At 40.8% G+C, this 15,106-nt stretch overlaps 1 protein-coding gene across 4 annotated transcripts in view; it reads right to left on the bottom strand.

The window, feature by feature from the left end:
• LOC139381390 (caskin-2-like) overlaps positions 1-15,106 on the bottom strand; it is an 81,129-nt gene that overhangs the window by 34,385 nt on the left and 31,638 nt on the right. For 3 of the 4 annotated variants that reach the window (XM_071124877.1, XM_071124879.1, XM_071124880.1), the window contains one exon: positions 687-738. In XM_071124877.1, the coding sequence (XP_070980978.1) occupies positions 687-738 (52 nt within the window). Of the gene's footprint in view, positions 1-686; positions 739-4,262; positions 4,644-15,106 lie in introns of those variants that run through there. The other variant, XM_071124878.1, reaches the window with a different exon arrangement.

Genomic DNA, 15,106 nt, shown 5'->3' on the forward strand with positions numbered 1-15,106 from the left:
TGCTGACAGAGTGTTGACTCATGGTGACTGGTCACTGTTAGCTCACCTCTCATTTCTTCCTTTCAGTCTCTCAGCACCACTATCATATATCACATCCCCCTCTCTCAAACAAATAAACACCCACACACAGTCTGGTCTGTCTGTGTACAGGTGTGACTGGGTGGTGAGTAAATCTACATCGACACAAGATACAGATTAAATAACCGACCACAGGCCACACCAGGTATGTACTTTCAATAGTCACATTAGCGATAATGACCATGTCAATCAAACTAAATGTTATTGAGTGAGTCTTGCTCTACAAACATTGATTGCATTCCTCTGAGAAAAGAAAGTGTTCAGAGAGGAAAAACTACAAGTCCATCTAACTGACTCACGTACCTCAGTAAACAAAGACTAATGCTTGCTAGGCTTGGGCGGTATACCGTATACTGGGGTATTTTGAAATATACGGCAGGTCAATTTATCCCCAGCTCAGGGTTCCAAGCTATACATTTGGTTTGTTAACTTAATAGCTAAGTGGCTAACTAAAAAAAAAAATCTAGTGGCTAAAAAAGAAAGAAAATAGTGCCCCTTGTGTGCACTGTCGGTAATAATGAATACCCTGGTATGGTACAGGAACGGTATAAAGTTATGAAAATCTGGATACCACCCAACCCTAACGCATGCACACACTAATGTCTTACCCATCTGAGTCCTGATAGTTGATGTTCAGCCTCTTTGTGGAACTCAGCAACTCTGAAAAACAAAAGGAGGGAGGGAAGGAAGGAAGGAGGGAGGGAAAAACAACATAAGGACATATTTGTCTTTTCAACAGAATGCCTTAGTGAGCTTCCATCATGGAAAGGTCTCTGCTCACGTTTCTCTTTTTTCGCTTTTTCTTCATCACTCGTTCCTGAAATAACAAGTCAGAATCATTGGAGGATGCTCCCCAAACTCTTTCTCTCTCTTCGATTTCATATGCTATTATGACAGAAATTTGCCAGCTGACAAATTAAATCTCAGTAATTCCCTATGAGAATGAAACACAGCAATTCAACCTTCTTACTTGGCTTTTAGTGTGGCTCCAGAGCTGTTGCTGAAGCAAACTCCTCTCTGGTGTTTTTATCCGCTACAATTGCAAACAAATATAAAGTAAAATCTAAAATGATTGGCACCCTTGATAAAGATGAGCAAAAAAGACTGTATGAAATAAATAATACAAATACTGAGCTATATTGGATGCTCATAAAATGTAGATTATACAGTGACCTCCAAAAGTATAGGGACAGTGACACATTTGTATTTGAAATGATACAATGACTATGAGGTTAAAGTGCAGACTGTCAGCTTTAATCTGAGGCTATTTTCATCCATTACAGCACTTTTTGTACATAGTCCCCCCATTTTAGGGTACCAGAATTATTGGGACAAATTCACATACAGCATGTGTATTAAAGTAGTCAAGCTTGAATGCATTTGGATGCATTTGCATATATGTGCCCAATAGAAATGAATGGTAAATCATGTAGTGTCATTTTGGAGTCACTTTTATTGTAAATAAGAATAGAGCATGTTTCTAAACACTCCTACATTAATGTGGATGCTACCATGATTACGGATAGTCCTGAATGACTCGTAAATAATGATGAGTGAGAAAGTTAAAGATGCCATTTTAATGTAATGGTGAGAGGTTAGCATGTCTTGGCGGTATACTATTTGTGCGTCTGTAACTTTCTCATTCAAGAAGAATACATATGCTGAGTGTACAAAACATTAAGAATACCTTCCTAATATTGAGTCACACACCCCTTTTGCACTCTGAACAGCCTCAATTCGTTGGGCCTTGGACTCTGCAAGGTGTTGAAAACGTTCCACAGGGATGTTGGCCCATGTTGACTCCAATGCTTCCAACAGTTGTGTCCAAATGGGTTGGATGTTATTTGGGTGGTGGACCATTCTTGATACACATGGGAAACTGTTGAGCATGGGGGTGGGGCGGCTACGAAGCTAACATATCGAATTGTTTTAAGATAGTCAGACCATGGAACATTTAGCCATTTGATTTGGAATTTTACGACCCCTTTAGGTATCAAAAAATATATTTACTACTATAGCCCATAGAAATGCATTGAATAACACCTTCATAAATTGCAAAAAATACAGTATAACATTTTATCATAAGGAATAAGATTTTAAAGTGTCTGTCCTATATTTAGGAGATAAAAGAAAGCTCAGGAAATATATAGATTTCTTCAGACGAGTCCTGTGACACTTGTGGGGGGCCGTAGAGCATAACAGAGAACAACATTGTGTTTGTGAGTCTCCCCTTCATAATAGTTTGTAGGCCAAACCGATTACCGATTTTTGGGATGATCTGACAAACACAGCTGTAGCTCCACATAGGCAGATGTGGATTGAGCCCATGCAAAAAAACAGATTTCTCTAGCTTAAACTGAAGGATTTTTATGGAGATGTTTTTATTATGTTTCTTAGATTGACTCACGGGTTCGTCAACAGACTCTTAAGGATTAACCTGTTTCCTCCCCTTCATCTACACTGATTAAAGTGGATTTTACAAGTAACATCAATAAGGGATCATAGCTTTCAACTGGTGAGTCTATGTCATGGAAAGTGCAGGTGTTTTTAATATTTTGTACACTTAGTGTATAGCAGTGGTCACCAACCTTTTCTGACTCAAGATCACTTTGAGTCAAAATGCAAGCTGAGATCTAAACATGACTAAAAAAGTAAGCATGTGCAACATTAACCGATTAAAAACAGTTCTGTATCAATGAGGTTTGTGCAGTAGGCTATAAGCCCAACACATTGTAACTTGGCTATGCATGAATTGCACTGCCAATGTTGTTATTCTCAGACCATTTCGAAATTATATTATATACATATTCATTCATTGTTTACGGTTCATTGAACAAGCATGGGAAACAGTGTATAAACCCTTTACAATGAAGATCTGTGAAGTTATTTGAATTTTTACGAATTATCTTTGAAAGACAGGGTCCTGAAAAAGGGCTGTTTCTTTTTTTGCTGAGTTTATTACTTGTGAGGCACAGCTGAGTGAGCATAATATTTTTGTATTACATTTTTCCTGGACTAATGGCCTGCATCTGATGGTCAGTCTGAGGGCAGGGAGGGAGCAGTGTTGATGCTGCCTCTAACCAGACTCACCGTCCCTCCTATCTCCCTCCCTCCGCTGAGAAAAGGGGACACAGTCTTTCAGCTGATGGCGAACTCCAATGTTGCACAGCATTATTTCTGCCTCATGCACCAATTCAAGTTGTTACTTCTATGACCAGAGAATGTGAAATATTTCTCGATATAAAAAAATTCAGCTGCTACTAATAATAACGCTAGCTTATCGGAACACTGTGCTCATTCATTGCAGCTGCAGTGCTGGTTGTAGCATGAGTGGAAGTAGGAAGAAAGTGCATTATATGGCTTATAAAAGTGTTAGTGTTGACAGTGCTGAATAACAAATGAAACATGAACTTATCCATAAAAACAGCAGCTCTTTGCTGTATTCATCAAGTCTCTAGTCATGGTTTTAAAAGAATTGAAATCTCACAGTATCACCTTTGCTGTGCGTTTGAGGCTTCTTTTTACCGTCTATGGCTCGAGGAAACTGTGCAAACAGGGTGATCTGAGCTATCTTATTGGCCAGCGTTAGGCCTATAGGTGCTACGACTGCTGAATCAAGTGCACCTACCACCAACAGCACGAAGCGAATAAAATAGGAAAGTGAGGCTTTGTCGTTGTTGTTTTTTACAAAAATGTTTGGTGATCGACTAGAAATCGAGATTGACCGGTTGGTGACCATTGGTGCATAGCCTAGTGGTCTTTGATGTTATGGGGCTGTTTTGTTCTGGAAAGATTCTGTTTGGAGGAATGGTTTAATATCCCTCCCAATGTGTTCTCCAATCTCATAAAACATTTTAGAAAAAGGCTCAGTGCAGGAGGAGAGTGCCCTGGTATTGAAAACAGGGTTTCCAATCATTGACACCTATCTTGTTGAGAAGTTTTGTTATTGTTATTTTGTTGTTAAACAAAATCTCTTTAGCTGAGAAATTGTATTAGTATAAAATAATATAATGTTAAAAAAAATTGGAGCATATAATATATATTTATACAGTCTTTTCCCCTCATCTTCATCAAGGATGCCAATAATCTGGGATGTGACTGTACATACGAATAGTCAGAGGAACTGATTGGCTAAAGCCCATACAGATCTTTGACTAGGCTGAGTGTCCGAATAGTTGACTTACCCCAAAGACACATTGCCACTTGCCCCATAACCTTATCTACAGGTATTGGGTGCAAGTGTCTGGTGAACGACAGTACTTGCCCCATGCCTTCTCCTCTCAGTCTTCCTTTAGCCAATCATTTTAGTCACGTTATCCGTATTCCTCCATTCCAGTCCCACCTTCACTGTCCTACACCCAGTCCTACTTTCTACCCCCCAGCTCCAGTTCCAGGGTCGTTTGCAGGCTCTCCCACCTCGTCTAAAGCCTCTCTCTCTCTGGGCATAGACTTCTCTGCTAGACCTGCTCTCAGACCCCAGCTCCAGCCTCACTGAGCCCAAACCCAGCCTTATGTTCGGCAGGGACCATTCTGCCTGGCCCACTGGCCTCTCTCTCTCCCTCACTGGACCATGCACAAAAATGTGCACACACACACATCACAGTGTGAATCTGTCCCCCAGTAGAGTGGGAGAAGTAGTGAACAGAAGAATAGATTGATTGTCAGAAAAACTCTACTGGCATTGATTTCAATCATTGGAACAGAGAACTTCTATTCTATTCCATCTGAATACTAACCAAATTCCTCCTCCATATGACTCACTCTGTAAATGTGGATACGATCTCACCAACTGCTATAGGACGACCCATAATATTAAACCCAACCAAAGGTTATCATATTTTCTTAACGGCAGTATGAATGAGGTGTGTCATATAAGCCAGCCTTTCATGTATGATGATTTCATGCTTCTACAGCGACAGGATAGTTCAAATGTAGGGCAGTGTTCCACTCACACTTTAACTGGACCAAATCTAAAGGCCAGACAAGACAATGTGTTAGCACATGTACAGTGCCTTGCGAAAGTATTCGGCCCCCTTGAACTTTGCGACCTTTTGCCACATTTCAGGATTCAAACATAAAGATATAAAACTGTATTTTTTTGTGAAGAATCAACAACAAGTGGGACACAATCATGAAGTGGAACGACATTTATTGGATATTTCAAACTTTTTTAACAAATCAAAAACTGAAAAATTGGGCGTGCAAAATTATTCAGCCCTTTTACTTTCAGTGCAGCAAACTCTCTCCAGAAGTTCAGTGAGGATCTCTGAATGATCCAATGTTGACCTAAATGACTAATGATGATAAATACAATCCACCTGTGTGTAATCACGTCTCCGTATAAATGCACCTGCACTGTGATAGTCTCAGAGGTCCGTTAAAAGTGCAGAGAGCATCATGAAGAACAAGGAACACACCAGGCAGGTCCGAGATACTGTTGTGAAGAAGTTTAAAGCCGGATTTGGATACAAAAAGATTTCCCAAGCTTTAAACATTCCAAGGAGCACTGTGCAAGCGATAATATTGAAATGGAAGGAGTATCAGACCACTGCAAATCTACCAAGACCTGGCCGTCCCTCTAAACTTTCAGCTCATACAAGGAGAAGACTGATCAGAGATGCAGCCAAGAGGCCCATGATCACTCTGGATGAACTGCAGAGATCTACAGCTGAGGTGGGAGACTCTGTCCATAGGACAACAATCAGTCGTATATTGCACAAATATGGCCTTTATGGAAGAGTGGCAAGAAAGCCATTTCTTAAAGATATCCATAAAAAGTGTTGTTTAAAGTTTGCCACAAGCCACCTGGGAGACACACCAAACATGTGGAAGAAGGTACTCTGGTCAGATGAAACCAAAATTGAACTTTTTGGCAACAATGCAAAACGTTATGTTTGGCGTAAAAACAACACAGCTGAACACACCATCCCCACTGTCAAACATGGTGGTGGCAGCATCATGGTTTGGGCCTGCTTTTCTTCAGCAGGGACAGGGAAGATGGTTAACATTGATGGGAAGATGGATGGAGCCAAATACAGGACCATTCTGGAAGAAAACCTGATGGAGTCTGCAAAAGACCTGAGACTGGGACGGAGATTTGTCTTCCAACAAGACAACGATCCAAAACATAAAGCAAAATCTACAATGGAATGGTTCAAAAATAAACATATCCAGGTGTTAGAATGGCCAAGTCAAAGTCCAGATCTGAATCCAATCGAGAATCTGTGGAAAGAACTGAAAACTGCTGTTCACAAATGCTCTCCATCCAACCTCACTGAGCTCGAGCTGTTTTGCAAGGAGGAATGGGAAAAAATGTCAGTCTCTCGATGTGCAAAACTGATAGAGACATACCCCAAGCGACTTACAGCTGTAATCGCAGCAAAAGGTGGCGCTACAAAGTATTAACTTAAGGGGGCTGAATAATTTTGCACGCCCAATTTTTCAGTTTTTGATTTGTTAAAAAAGTTTGAAATATCCAATAAATGTCGTTCCACTTCATGATTGTGTCCCACTTGTTGTTGATTCTTCACAAAAAAATACAGTTTTATATCTTTATGTTTGAAGCCTGACATGTGGCAAAAGGTCGCAAAGTTCAAGGGGGCCGAATACTTTCGCAAGGCACTGTATGTACACGCACATGCACACGCACATGCACACGCACACACACACGCACACACACACACGCGCGCCTTAAGGATGGGGTCAATTTAGAAGTTGGGGTCAATTCTGAATTGAGTAGCGAAATACTCTTTATTTCCAATTACATTTTTTAAACATAATTGAATTTGAATTGGCCACATCTCACAGGAAGCAGAATTTTAATTTAATTTGAATTAAAGGATGTTGAATTTATTTAAATGAAATTAAAAAGGTGTCACATTCGGACCTTTATTTCCTTTGTTTTGTCTTTATTTAGTATGGTCAGGGCGTGAGTTGGGGTGGGCAGTCTATGTTTGTTTTTCTATGTTGGTTTTTGTGTTCAGCCTAGTATGGTTCTCAATCAGAGGCAGGTGTCGTTAGTTGTCTCTGATTGAGAATCATACTTAGGTAGCCTGGGTTTCACTGTTGGTTGGTGGGTGTTTGTTTCTGTGTGAGTGTTTGCCGCCACACGGTACTGTTTCGGGTTTTCGTTTTCATCACATCGTTTATTGTTTTGTATTTCAGTGTTCAGTTCGTTTTTAATAAATCGTCATGAACACTTACCACGCTGCATCTTGGTCCGATCCTTACTCCTCTTCAGATGAAGAATAAATCTGCCGTTACAAAAGGCTTATTTATTTAAGACATGCAGTGATGTAAAGTACTTAAATAAAAATACTTTAAAGTACTTAAGTCGTTTTTGGGGGGTATCTGTACTTTACTAATTATATTTTTGACAACTTTGACTTTTACTTCACAACATTCCCAAAGAAAATAATGTACTTTTTACTCCTTACATTTTCCCTGACACCGAAAAGCACTTGTTACATTTTGAATGCTTAGCAGGACAGAAAATGGTCCAATTCACACACTTATCAACACTCCCAACAGTCACCGCTACTGCCTCTGATCTGGCTGACTCATTAAACATAAATGCATCGTTTGTAAATGATGTCTGACTGTTGGAGTGTGCCCCTGACTATCCGTAAATTTAAAAAACAGAAAATTGGTTTAGAGGTCGACCGATTATGATTTTTCAACGCCGATACCGATACCGATTATTGGAGGACCAAAAAAAGCTGATACCGATATCGACCATTTTTTTTAAATGTATTTGTAATAATGACAATTACAACAATACTTAATGAACTCTTATTTTTTTATTTAAATAATAATAATAATATTTGTATTTATTTTTAATTTTACCCCCTTTTCTCCCCAATTTCATGGTATCCAATTGTTAGTAGTTACTATCTTGTCTCATAGCTACAACTCCCGTACTGGCTCGGGAGAGACGAAGGTCGAAAGCCATGCGTCCTCCGAAACACAACCCAACCAAGCCGCACTGCTTCTTAATACAGCGCACATCCAACCCGGAAGCCAGCCGCACCAATGTGTCGGAGGAAACACCGTGCACCTGGCGAACTGGTTAGCGTGCACTGCGCCCGTCCCGCAACAGGAGTCGCTAGTGCGCGATGAGACAAGGATATTCCTACCGGCCAAACCCTCCCTAACCCGGATGACGCTAGGCCAATTGTGCGTCGCCCCATGGATCTCCCGGTCGCAGCCAGCTGCGACAGAGCCTGGGATCGAACTCAGCGATGCAGTACCCTAGACCACTGCGCCACCCGGGATGCCCCACTTATTTTAGCTTAATGTAATACATCAATAAAAATCAATTTAGCCTCAAATAAATAATTAAACGTTCAATTTGGTTTAAATAATGCAAAAACAAAGTGTTGGAGAAAAAGTAAAAGTGCAATATGTGCCATGTAAAAAAGCTAACGTTTAAGTTCCTTGCTCAGAACATGAGAACATATGAAAGCTGGTGGTTCAATATTCCCAGTTCTTCAATATTCCCAGTTAAGAACTTTTAGGTTGTAGTTATTATAGGAATTATGACGCGTTGACTATTTCTCTCTATACCATTTGTATTTCATATACCATTGACTATTGGATGTTCTAATAGTCACTTTAGTATTGCCAGCCTAATCTCAGGAGTTGATAGGCTTGAAGTAATAAACAGCGCTGTGATCAAGCATTGCTAAGAGCTGCTGGCAAACTCAGTAAAGTGCTGTTTCAATGAATGCTTACGAGCCTGCTGCCGCCTACCACCGCTCAGTCAGACTGCTCTATCAAATCATAGACTTAATTATAATATAATAAACACAAAAAGTTGGTCATTAATATGGTAAAATCCGGAAACGATCATTTTGGAAACAAAACGTTTATTCTTTCAGTGAAATATGGAACCGTTCCATATTTTATCGAACAGGCGGCAACCCTAAGTCTAAATATTGCTGTTACATTGTACAACCTTCAATGTTATGTCATAATTATGTAAAATTCTGGCAAATTAGTTCGCAACAAGCCAGGCGGCCCAAACCTTTGGATATACCCTGACTCTGCGTGCAATGAAGGCAAGAGAAGTAACACAATTTCCCTAGTTAATATTGCCTGCTAACATGAATCTCTTTAACTAAATATGCAGGTTTAAAAATATATACTTCTGTGTATTGATTTTAAGAAAGGCATTGATGTTTATGATTAGGTACATTCGTGCAACGATTGTCCTTTTCCCCAATGCGCTTTTGTTAAATCATCCCCCGTTTGGCAAAGTACGGTGTGATTAGATGATAAATTAACAGGCACTGCATTGATTATACGCAACGCAGGACAAGCTAGTTAACCTACTAATATCATCAACCATGTGTAGTTAACTAGTGATTATGTTAAGATTGATTGTTTTTTATAAGATAAGTTTAATGCTAGCTAGCAACTTACCTTGGCTCCTTGCTGCACTCGCGTAACAGGTGGTCAGCCTGCCGCGCAGTCTCCTCGTTGAGTGCAATGTAACCAGCCATAATAGGCGTCCAAAAATTATGATTACCGATTGTTATGAAAACTTGAAATCTGGAAATATTCTAAAAACATGTTGTGGGTTGTGTATAATAATTCATAGTTCATAAACGAATAGTTCACTATTTTGCAAAATGATGTTACATGGTGCCTCACCCTTAAAGTAGTCTATGGGCCAGGAGAAACTGTAATCCATGGTAAAAAAATAAATAAAACAGCCATTACAAACTTCAGCTAACTTTAGTCACCGCTAGCTAATAATCTATGGAACTGATCGGGTATGTGAGCATGATTTGTTTTAAAATGGCCAAATCACCTTTAAGTAACATAAAACCAAAAAATGGAGTGGATTTCTGGTGATTTAGACATACATTTTTTAAATCATGCTCACACGCCCCACTACAATAGATTGTAAGCTAGTGGCAGCTAAAGTTAGCTGGAGTTTGTAATGGCTGTTTAAAGAAAACTGAACCATCGAATACAGTTTCATCCGGCACATACACTACTTTTAGGGCGAGGAAGCATCTAACATCAAGTTATTTAATAGTGGACTACTCCTTTAATGTTTTAATATCAGATTTCTTTCTCCCCAGTATGCATTAGATCAAACACTACAGTATGAAAGGGAACAATCTAACATCAAGTTATTTAATAGTGGACTACTCCTTTAATGTTTTAATATCATATTCTTTCTCCCCAGTATGCATTAGATCAAACACTACAGTATGAAAGGGAACAATCTAACATCTCATGACAATAAAAACAACTGTTTGACATCTGAGTTATAATCAAACTAATATTTGAAATGGTATGGGTATTCTATTCATTAATAAGTGGCAGATCCTTTTGATAAAAGTTTCATGTCTCAGTTGAATTGATTTGGATCGCTTTGAATCAATTTGATTTACTTTGATTCAAATTCTGCTTCCTGTGGGTTGTAGTCAATTGAAATTCAATTCAAATGTATGGTTTGAATTGAATTAAATTCCGAAATAACCTCAACCCTGAGAGACACAGAGGCACACACTGGGCAGCTTGCCAAGTGGGGCCTAAACTGCCCTAAAGACAGTGAGGACAAACAGAGCCTTTAGAGTTCCAGTTCAAACATGAGCTAACATTCCAGACATAGTACACCCACCACCACCTCCTACTCTCTCTATCTCTCCACCACCATCTCCTTCTCTCTCCCTCTATTCGTCTCTCTCTCTCGCTCTCTCTCTCTCTCTCTCTCTCTCTCGCTCTCTCTCTCTCTCTCTCTCTCTCTCTCACACACACACATTCCCTCCCTTTATCAATGACTATCTTGTGTTCTGTCAACCCCTCTCTTTCTCGTCATCCCTCCATCCACTCCCTCTCTTCATTCTCTGAAAACAATTGCTTCCCTCTCAATAAACGTTGGTGGGCTGTGGCTGACATCACAGTACAGTAAATTACTGCATGTGGACAGACTGTGTGTGTCTGTCCGTCTCTCCCCCTATAGTGCCCCACATACCACACACCCAATATCATAATCCTGCCAACAAAACCCCTCTATTACCATGGCCTGCAGGTGTGTTTAACACTAGGGGGTTCAGACAGACACACACACACACACACACAGAGAGATGCCCCCACATACTATCTATAGAAATCTGACATCAAAAAGGTCTGTTGAATACATAACTTACTGGCTACAACAGGGATGGCACCCAAAACAGTAGAACATAATGAGACAGTGAAATGTAACCCAGTCAAGCGTCATTGGCCTTCAATCACCTCACCTAAAAGGCTGAGTGTGTGTCAGGCTTGGGCGGTATAACGTATATATACCGTATACCTAGAGATTTGGAAATAGCCACAGGATTGTTTTTCAATACCGTTGAAAGTTATTTTTTTGTAGCTACTTTTTAAATTCCTGCAGTCAACTTGTGCAATACGTTAGGAGATAAAGCAGATTGAGTTGTTCATTACACCTGTCATATTATTTTTCATTATGAAGCTTACCGATAGTCCCCAGTCACATGGTGTTTGATTACAAGCACACATAGACAAGAGACCTGGAGCCTTGTGACTCACTCACTGTTGTGCAGCACACACCAGGTGATCTAGTTACAGTATGTTAGTCATAACTCATTGTTTGCCAGCTAGATATCTTATAACTATTAAGTTAACTGTCAAAAATGTGCTAAATGCTCCGCAATTGTGCATTTAGTTTGCTAATTTAGTAGCTAGTTATCTAGCTAAGTGGTTAGCTTCTTGCAAAAATAAAGCTTCTCTTGGTAACAGAAGAGAATCCCCTTCTGGATCTAATAATTGTGTTGTGCAAACTGAGTAGCTTTTTGAGTTTCTTGTATAACTTTATGAGCTGAGACATCTGTCCTGCAAATAGTTTATGCCAGAGACTGTATAAAATGTTTGCAATGTGCTCGTTAGCATTTAACTAGCATTTGCTATGGGATTACAGAGGCTCAGTGGGGTTCGAAAATAGCACCCACTTGTGTTCAGTGCCCAGCATTACAGAATATCCCGGCATGGCACAATGTCGGTTTTAAGGTATGATACTCTGGATACCGCCCAAGCCTAGTGTGTGTGTGTGTGTGTGTGTGTGTGTGTGTGTGTGTGTGTGTGTGTACGTGTGTGTACGTGTGTGTGTGTGTGTGTGCGTGCGTGCGTGAGTGCGTGCGTGTGTGCGTGCGTATGTATGTATAACCCAGTCTTTATGTTGGCGCAGCAGAAAGATCACTGGTTTCCAGTGTCTCTCCATGCAAATGCCTGGCTGTAAACACGGCATAGCACATTACTAACACCCACACACACAAAAGCACTGGGCACCACAAACAGTCAGACCACTGGGGCCCCTGCAAGGAGTACTGTAGCCTAGAGACTAGCCATAGAGATGCTATTCATGTCTACAACCACACATTAAAGAAATCATAGAAAATCATTTGAATTTCACATAGGGCTACAGTGACTGGGTGTTTCTCAACTAGGGAGTTTTTCCGTTGCCAGGATACGTGGTCAGCAAAAACGATTGGACCTAGTCATAACACATGTTGCAGAAAATGTTAACAAGCATATTATGTCCCTACACTATTCTAGTAGGCTAGCCTATAATACGTCATTGTCATCATCTTCCTTGTGGTTTTTAATACACAACAGGTATAAGGTGTAAATGTGTTCAGAACTGGACAAAATATATGTCTGTACTTTGATCTTTAAACAGAACTCTTTGAAACATCGTGGCACATTGACAGATAGCAGAAAGAGAGTGGAAAACCCCATTGGAAAGAAACGGAAGTATCCCTCTCTTATCCATTCATCTCTCTATTCAGACCTACGGCATTCTCTGTCAGGTGGGTAGACAAAAAAAATAACCAAGTGTGCAACCCAAATGGCACCCTATTCCCTATATAGTGCACAACTTTTGACCAAAACTAGTGCACTATTGGGAATAGGGTGCCATTTGAAGCACCCAACTGTTGCTCTGCAACTGAAGTAGACAGGCAGCCCTCAGACAGTTGGCTGTTGCCCTTTTCTTTGCCTTAAGGGTATGTCTGAGCTGCCCTGTCAGGGTCAATAACAGGACACAACAGAATGGCTGCCTGGATGTATGGCCTAGATATGGCCTCTGTAGGTTCTCTCCTGTCACGTTCTGACCTTTATTTCCTTTGTTTTGTATTTATTTAGTATGGTCAGGGCGTGAGTTGGGTGGGCAGTCTATGTTGGTTTTTCTATGTTTTGGGGCATTTCTATGTTTTGGCCTAGTATGGTTCTCAATCAGAGGCAGGGGTCATTAGTTGTCTCTGATTGAGAATCATACTTAGGTAGCCTGGGTTGCACTGTTTGTTTGTGGGTGATTGTCTATGTCAGTGGCTTGTGTCAGCACAGGTCTAATTTGTAGCTTCACGGTCGTCATTTGTTTATTGTTTTGTATGCAGTGTCAGTACTTTCTTTATTAAAGATTTACCATGGACACTTATCACGCCGCATATTGGTCCTCTGATCCGTTTCGCCTCTCCTCTTCAGATGAAGAGGAGGACGACCGTGACATCTCCAATTCCTTGTTTTGATGTAAAACGTCGTCTCCATTCACACTAAGCATCTGAGACTCTATTATGGCGGTTTTTGCAAAAGAAACATATGCTCCAACACACACACACACACACACACAGTTTGAGAAAATAGACTGAATGGCTTTCTTTGGCCACATAGTAAACCACACAGACATCCATTCCGGTTTCTGCTGTTTTAAGGAAGAGTAAAAACCACAAAAGCAGAAACGACAGAGGCCTTTCTACACAGAGAATACCAAACATTAGGAACACCTTCCTAATATTGACATGACTAACAGATCAATCGACTTCACTGATTAGCCTACTAAAAGATGAAACACTCTCCAACCAGACCTCAGGAATCTGTCCAGGTGCAGCTTCCTAAAGCTAGCTTGATGGGCGTTTTCCGGTCCGCAAAACTGTTTCTGGATCTGCTCCAGTTTGCGATGCAGAAAAAGGATGGGAACCCCTGTTCTATAAGAACCTTCTCCAAGAGCAGCTGTAGCTGAATATCAGCGTGATACAGACTCTTAGTCATACGCAGATCCAGATATGACTAAAGAGTCCATGTAAAAGATGATGTAGCACCTGTAAGGTCTCAGGGTCTAAGAAGTGTTCTGAGCCACTCTAACAACATGGTCCATCCTTCAGGCTAACTTCATATCTCTTGCAGATTCAATTTCTTCAACTCAGCCACCTTGATTGGATTATGCGGTAGCAAGAGGATACCTTCTCCTTTGAGTGAATTAATTAAGCACTTTCAGCCTAAGCGAAACTGGCAAAGCAGCTAGGCAAAGCAGCTAGGACAACGTTGTCCTTACTTATGAGAATATGCTATGCCCTTGCATGCACTGTAGCTAACCTAAAATGTTACACGTAGCTAGCCTATATACAGTAGCATACAGCCTATATAAGGACACAGCCAGGCAGTGGCAGCCAAACGCCAGGGCAGGTGATAGCACTAAGTGGTGCTGGGCTGGCATGACTGTGGGCAGACTGAGTCTCAGGGCTGGCTGGAAGCCTGGAGAAGTCACAAAATCCCTGTGGCTCTCTGGCAATGTGATTATACTTTAGCCTTGTACAGAAGAGTTGCAGTACCAGTTCACTGCCTACAATTATACACTACACAGCCAAAATTATGTGGACACCTTGCTCGTCGAACATCTCATTCCAAAATCATGGGCATTAATATAGAGTTGGTCCCACCTTTGCTGCTATAACAGCCTCTACTCTTCTGGGAAGGTTTTCCACTAGATTTTGTAACATTGCTGCGAGGACTTGCTTCCATTCAGCCACAAGAGCATTAGTGAGGTCGGGCACTGATTTTGGGCGATTATGCCCGACTCGCAGTCAGCTTTCCAATTCATCCCAAAGGTGTTAGATGGAGTTGATGTCAGGGCTCTGTGCAGGCCAGTCAAGTTATTCCACACCGATCTTGACAAACCATTTCTATATGGACCTCTCTTTGTCCATCTGAAACAGGAAAGGGCCTTCCCCAA

The sequence above is a fragment of the Oncorhynchus clarkii genome, chromosome 23, assembly GCF_045791955.1.
Source record: "Oncorhynchus clarkii lewisi isolate Uvic-CL-2024 chromosome 23, UVic_Ocla_1.0, whole genome shotgun sequence".
Classification (NCBI taxonomy): domain Eukaryota; kingdom Metazoa; phylum Chordata; class Actinopteri; order Salmoniformes; family Salmonidae; genus Oncorhynchus; species Oncorhynchus clarkii.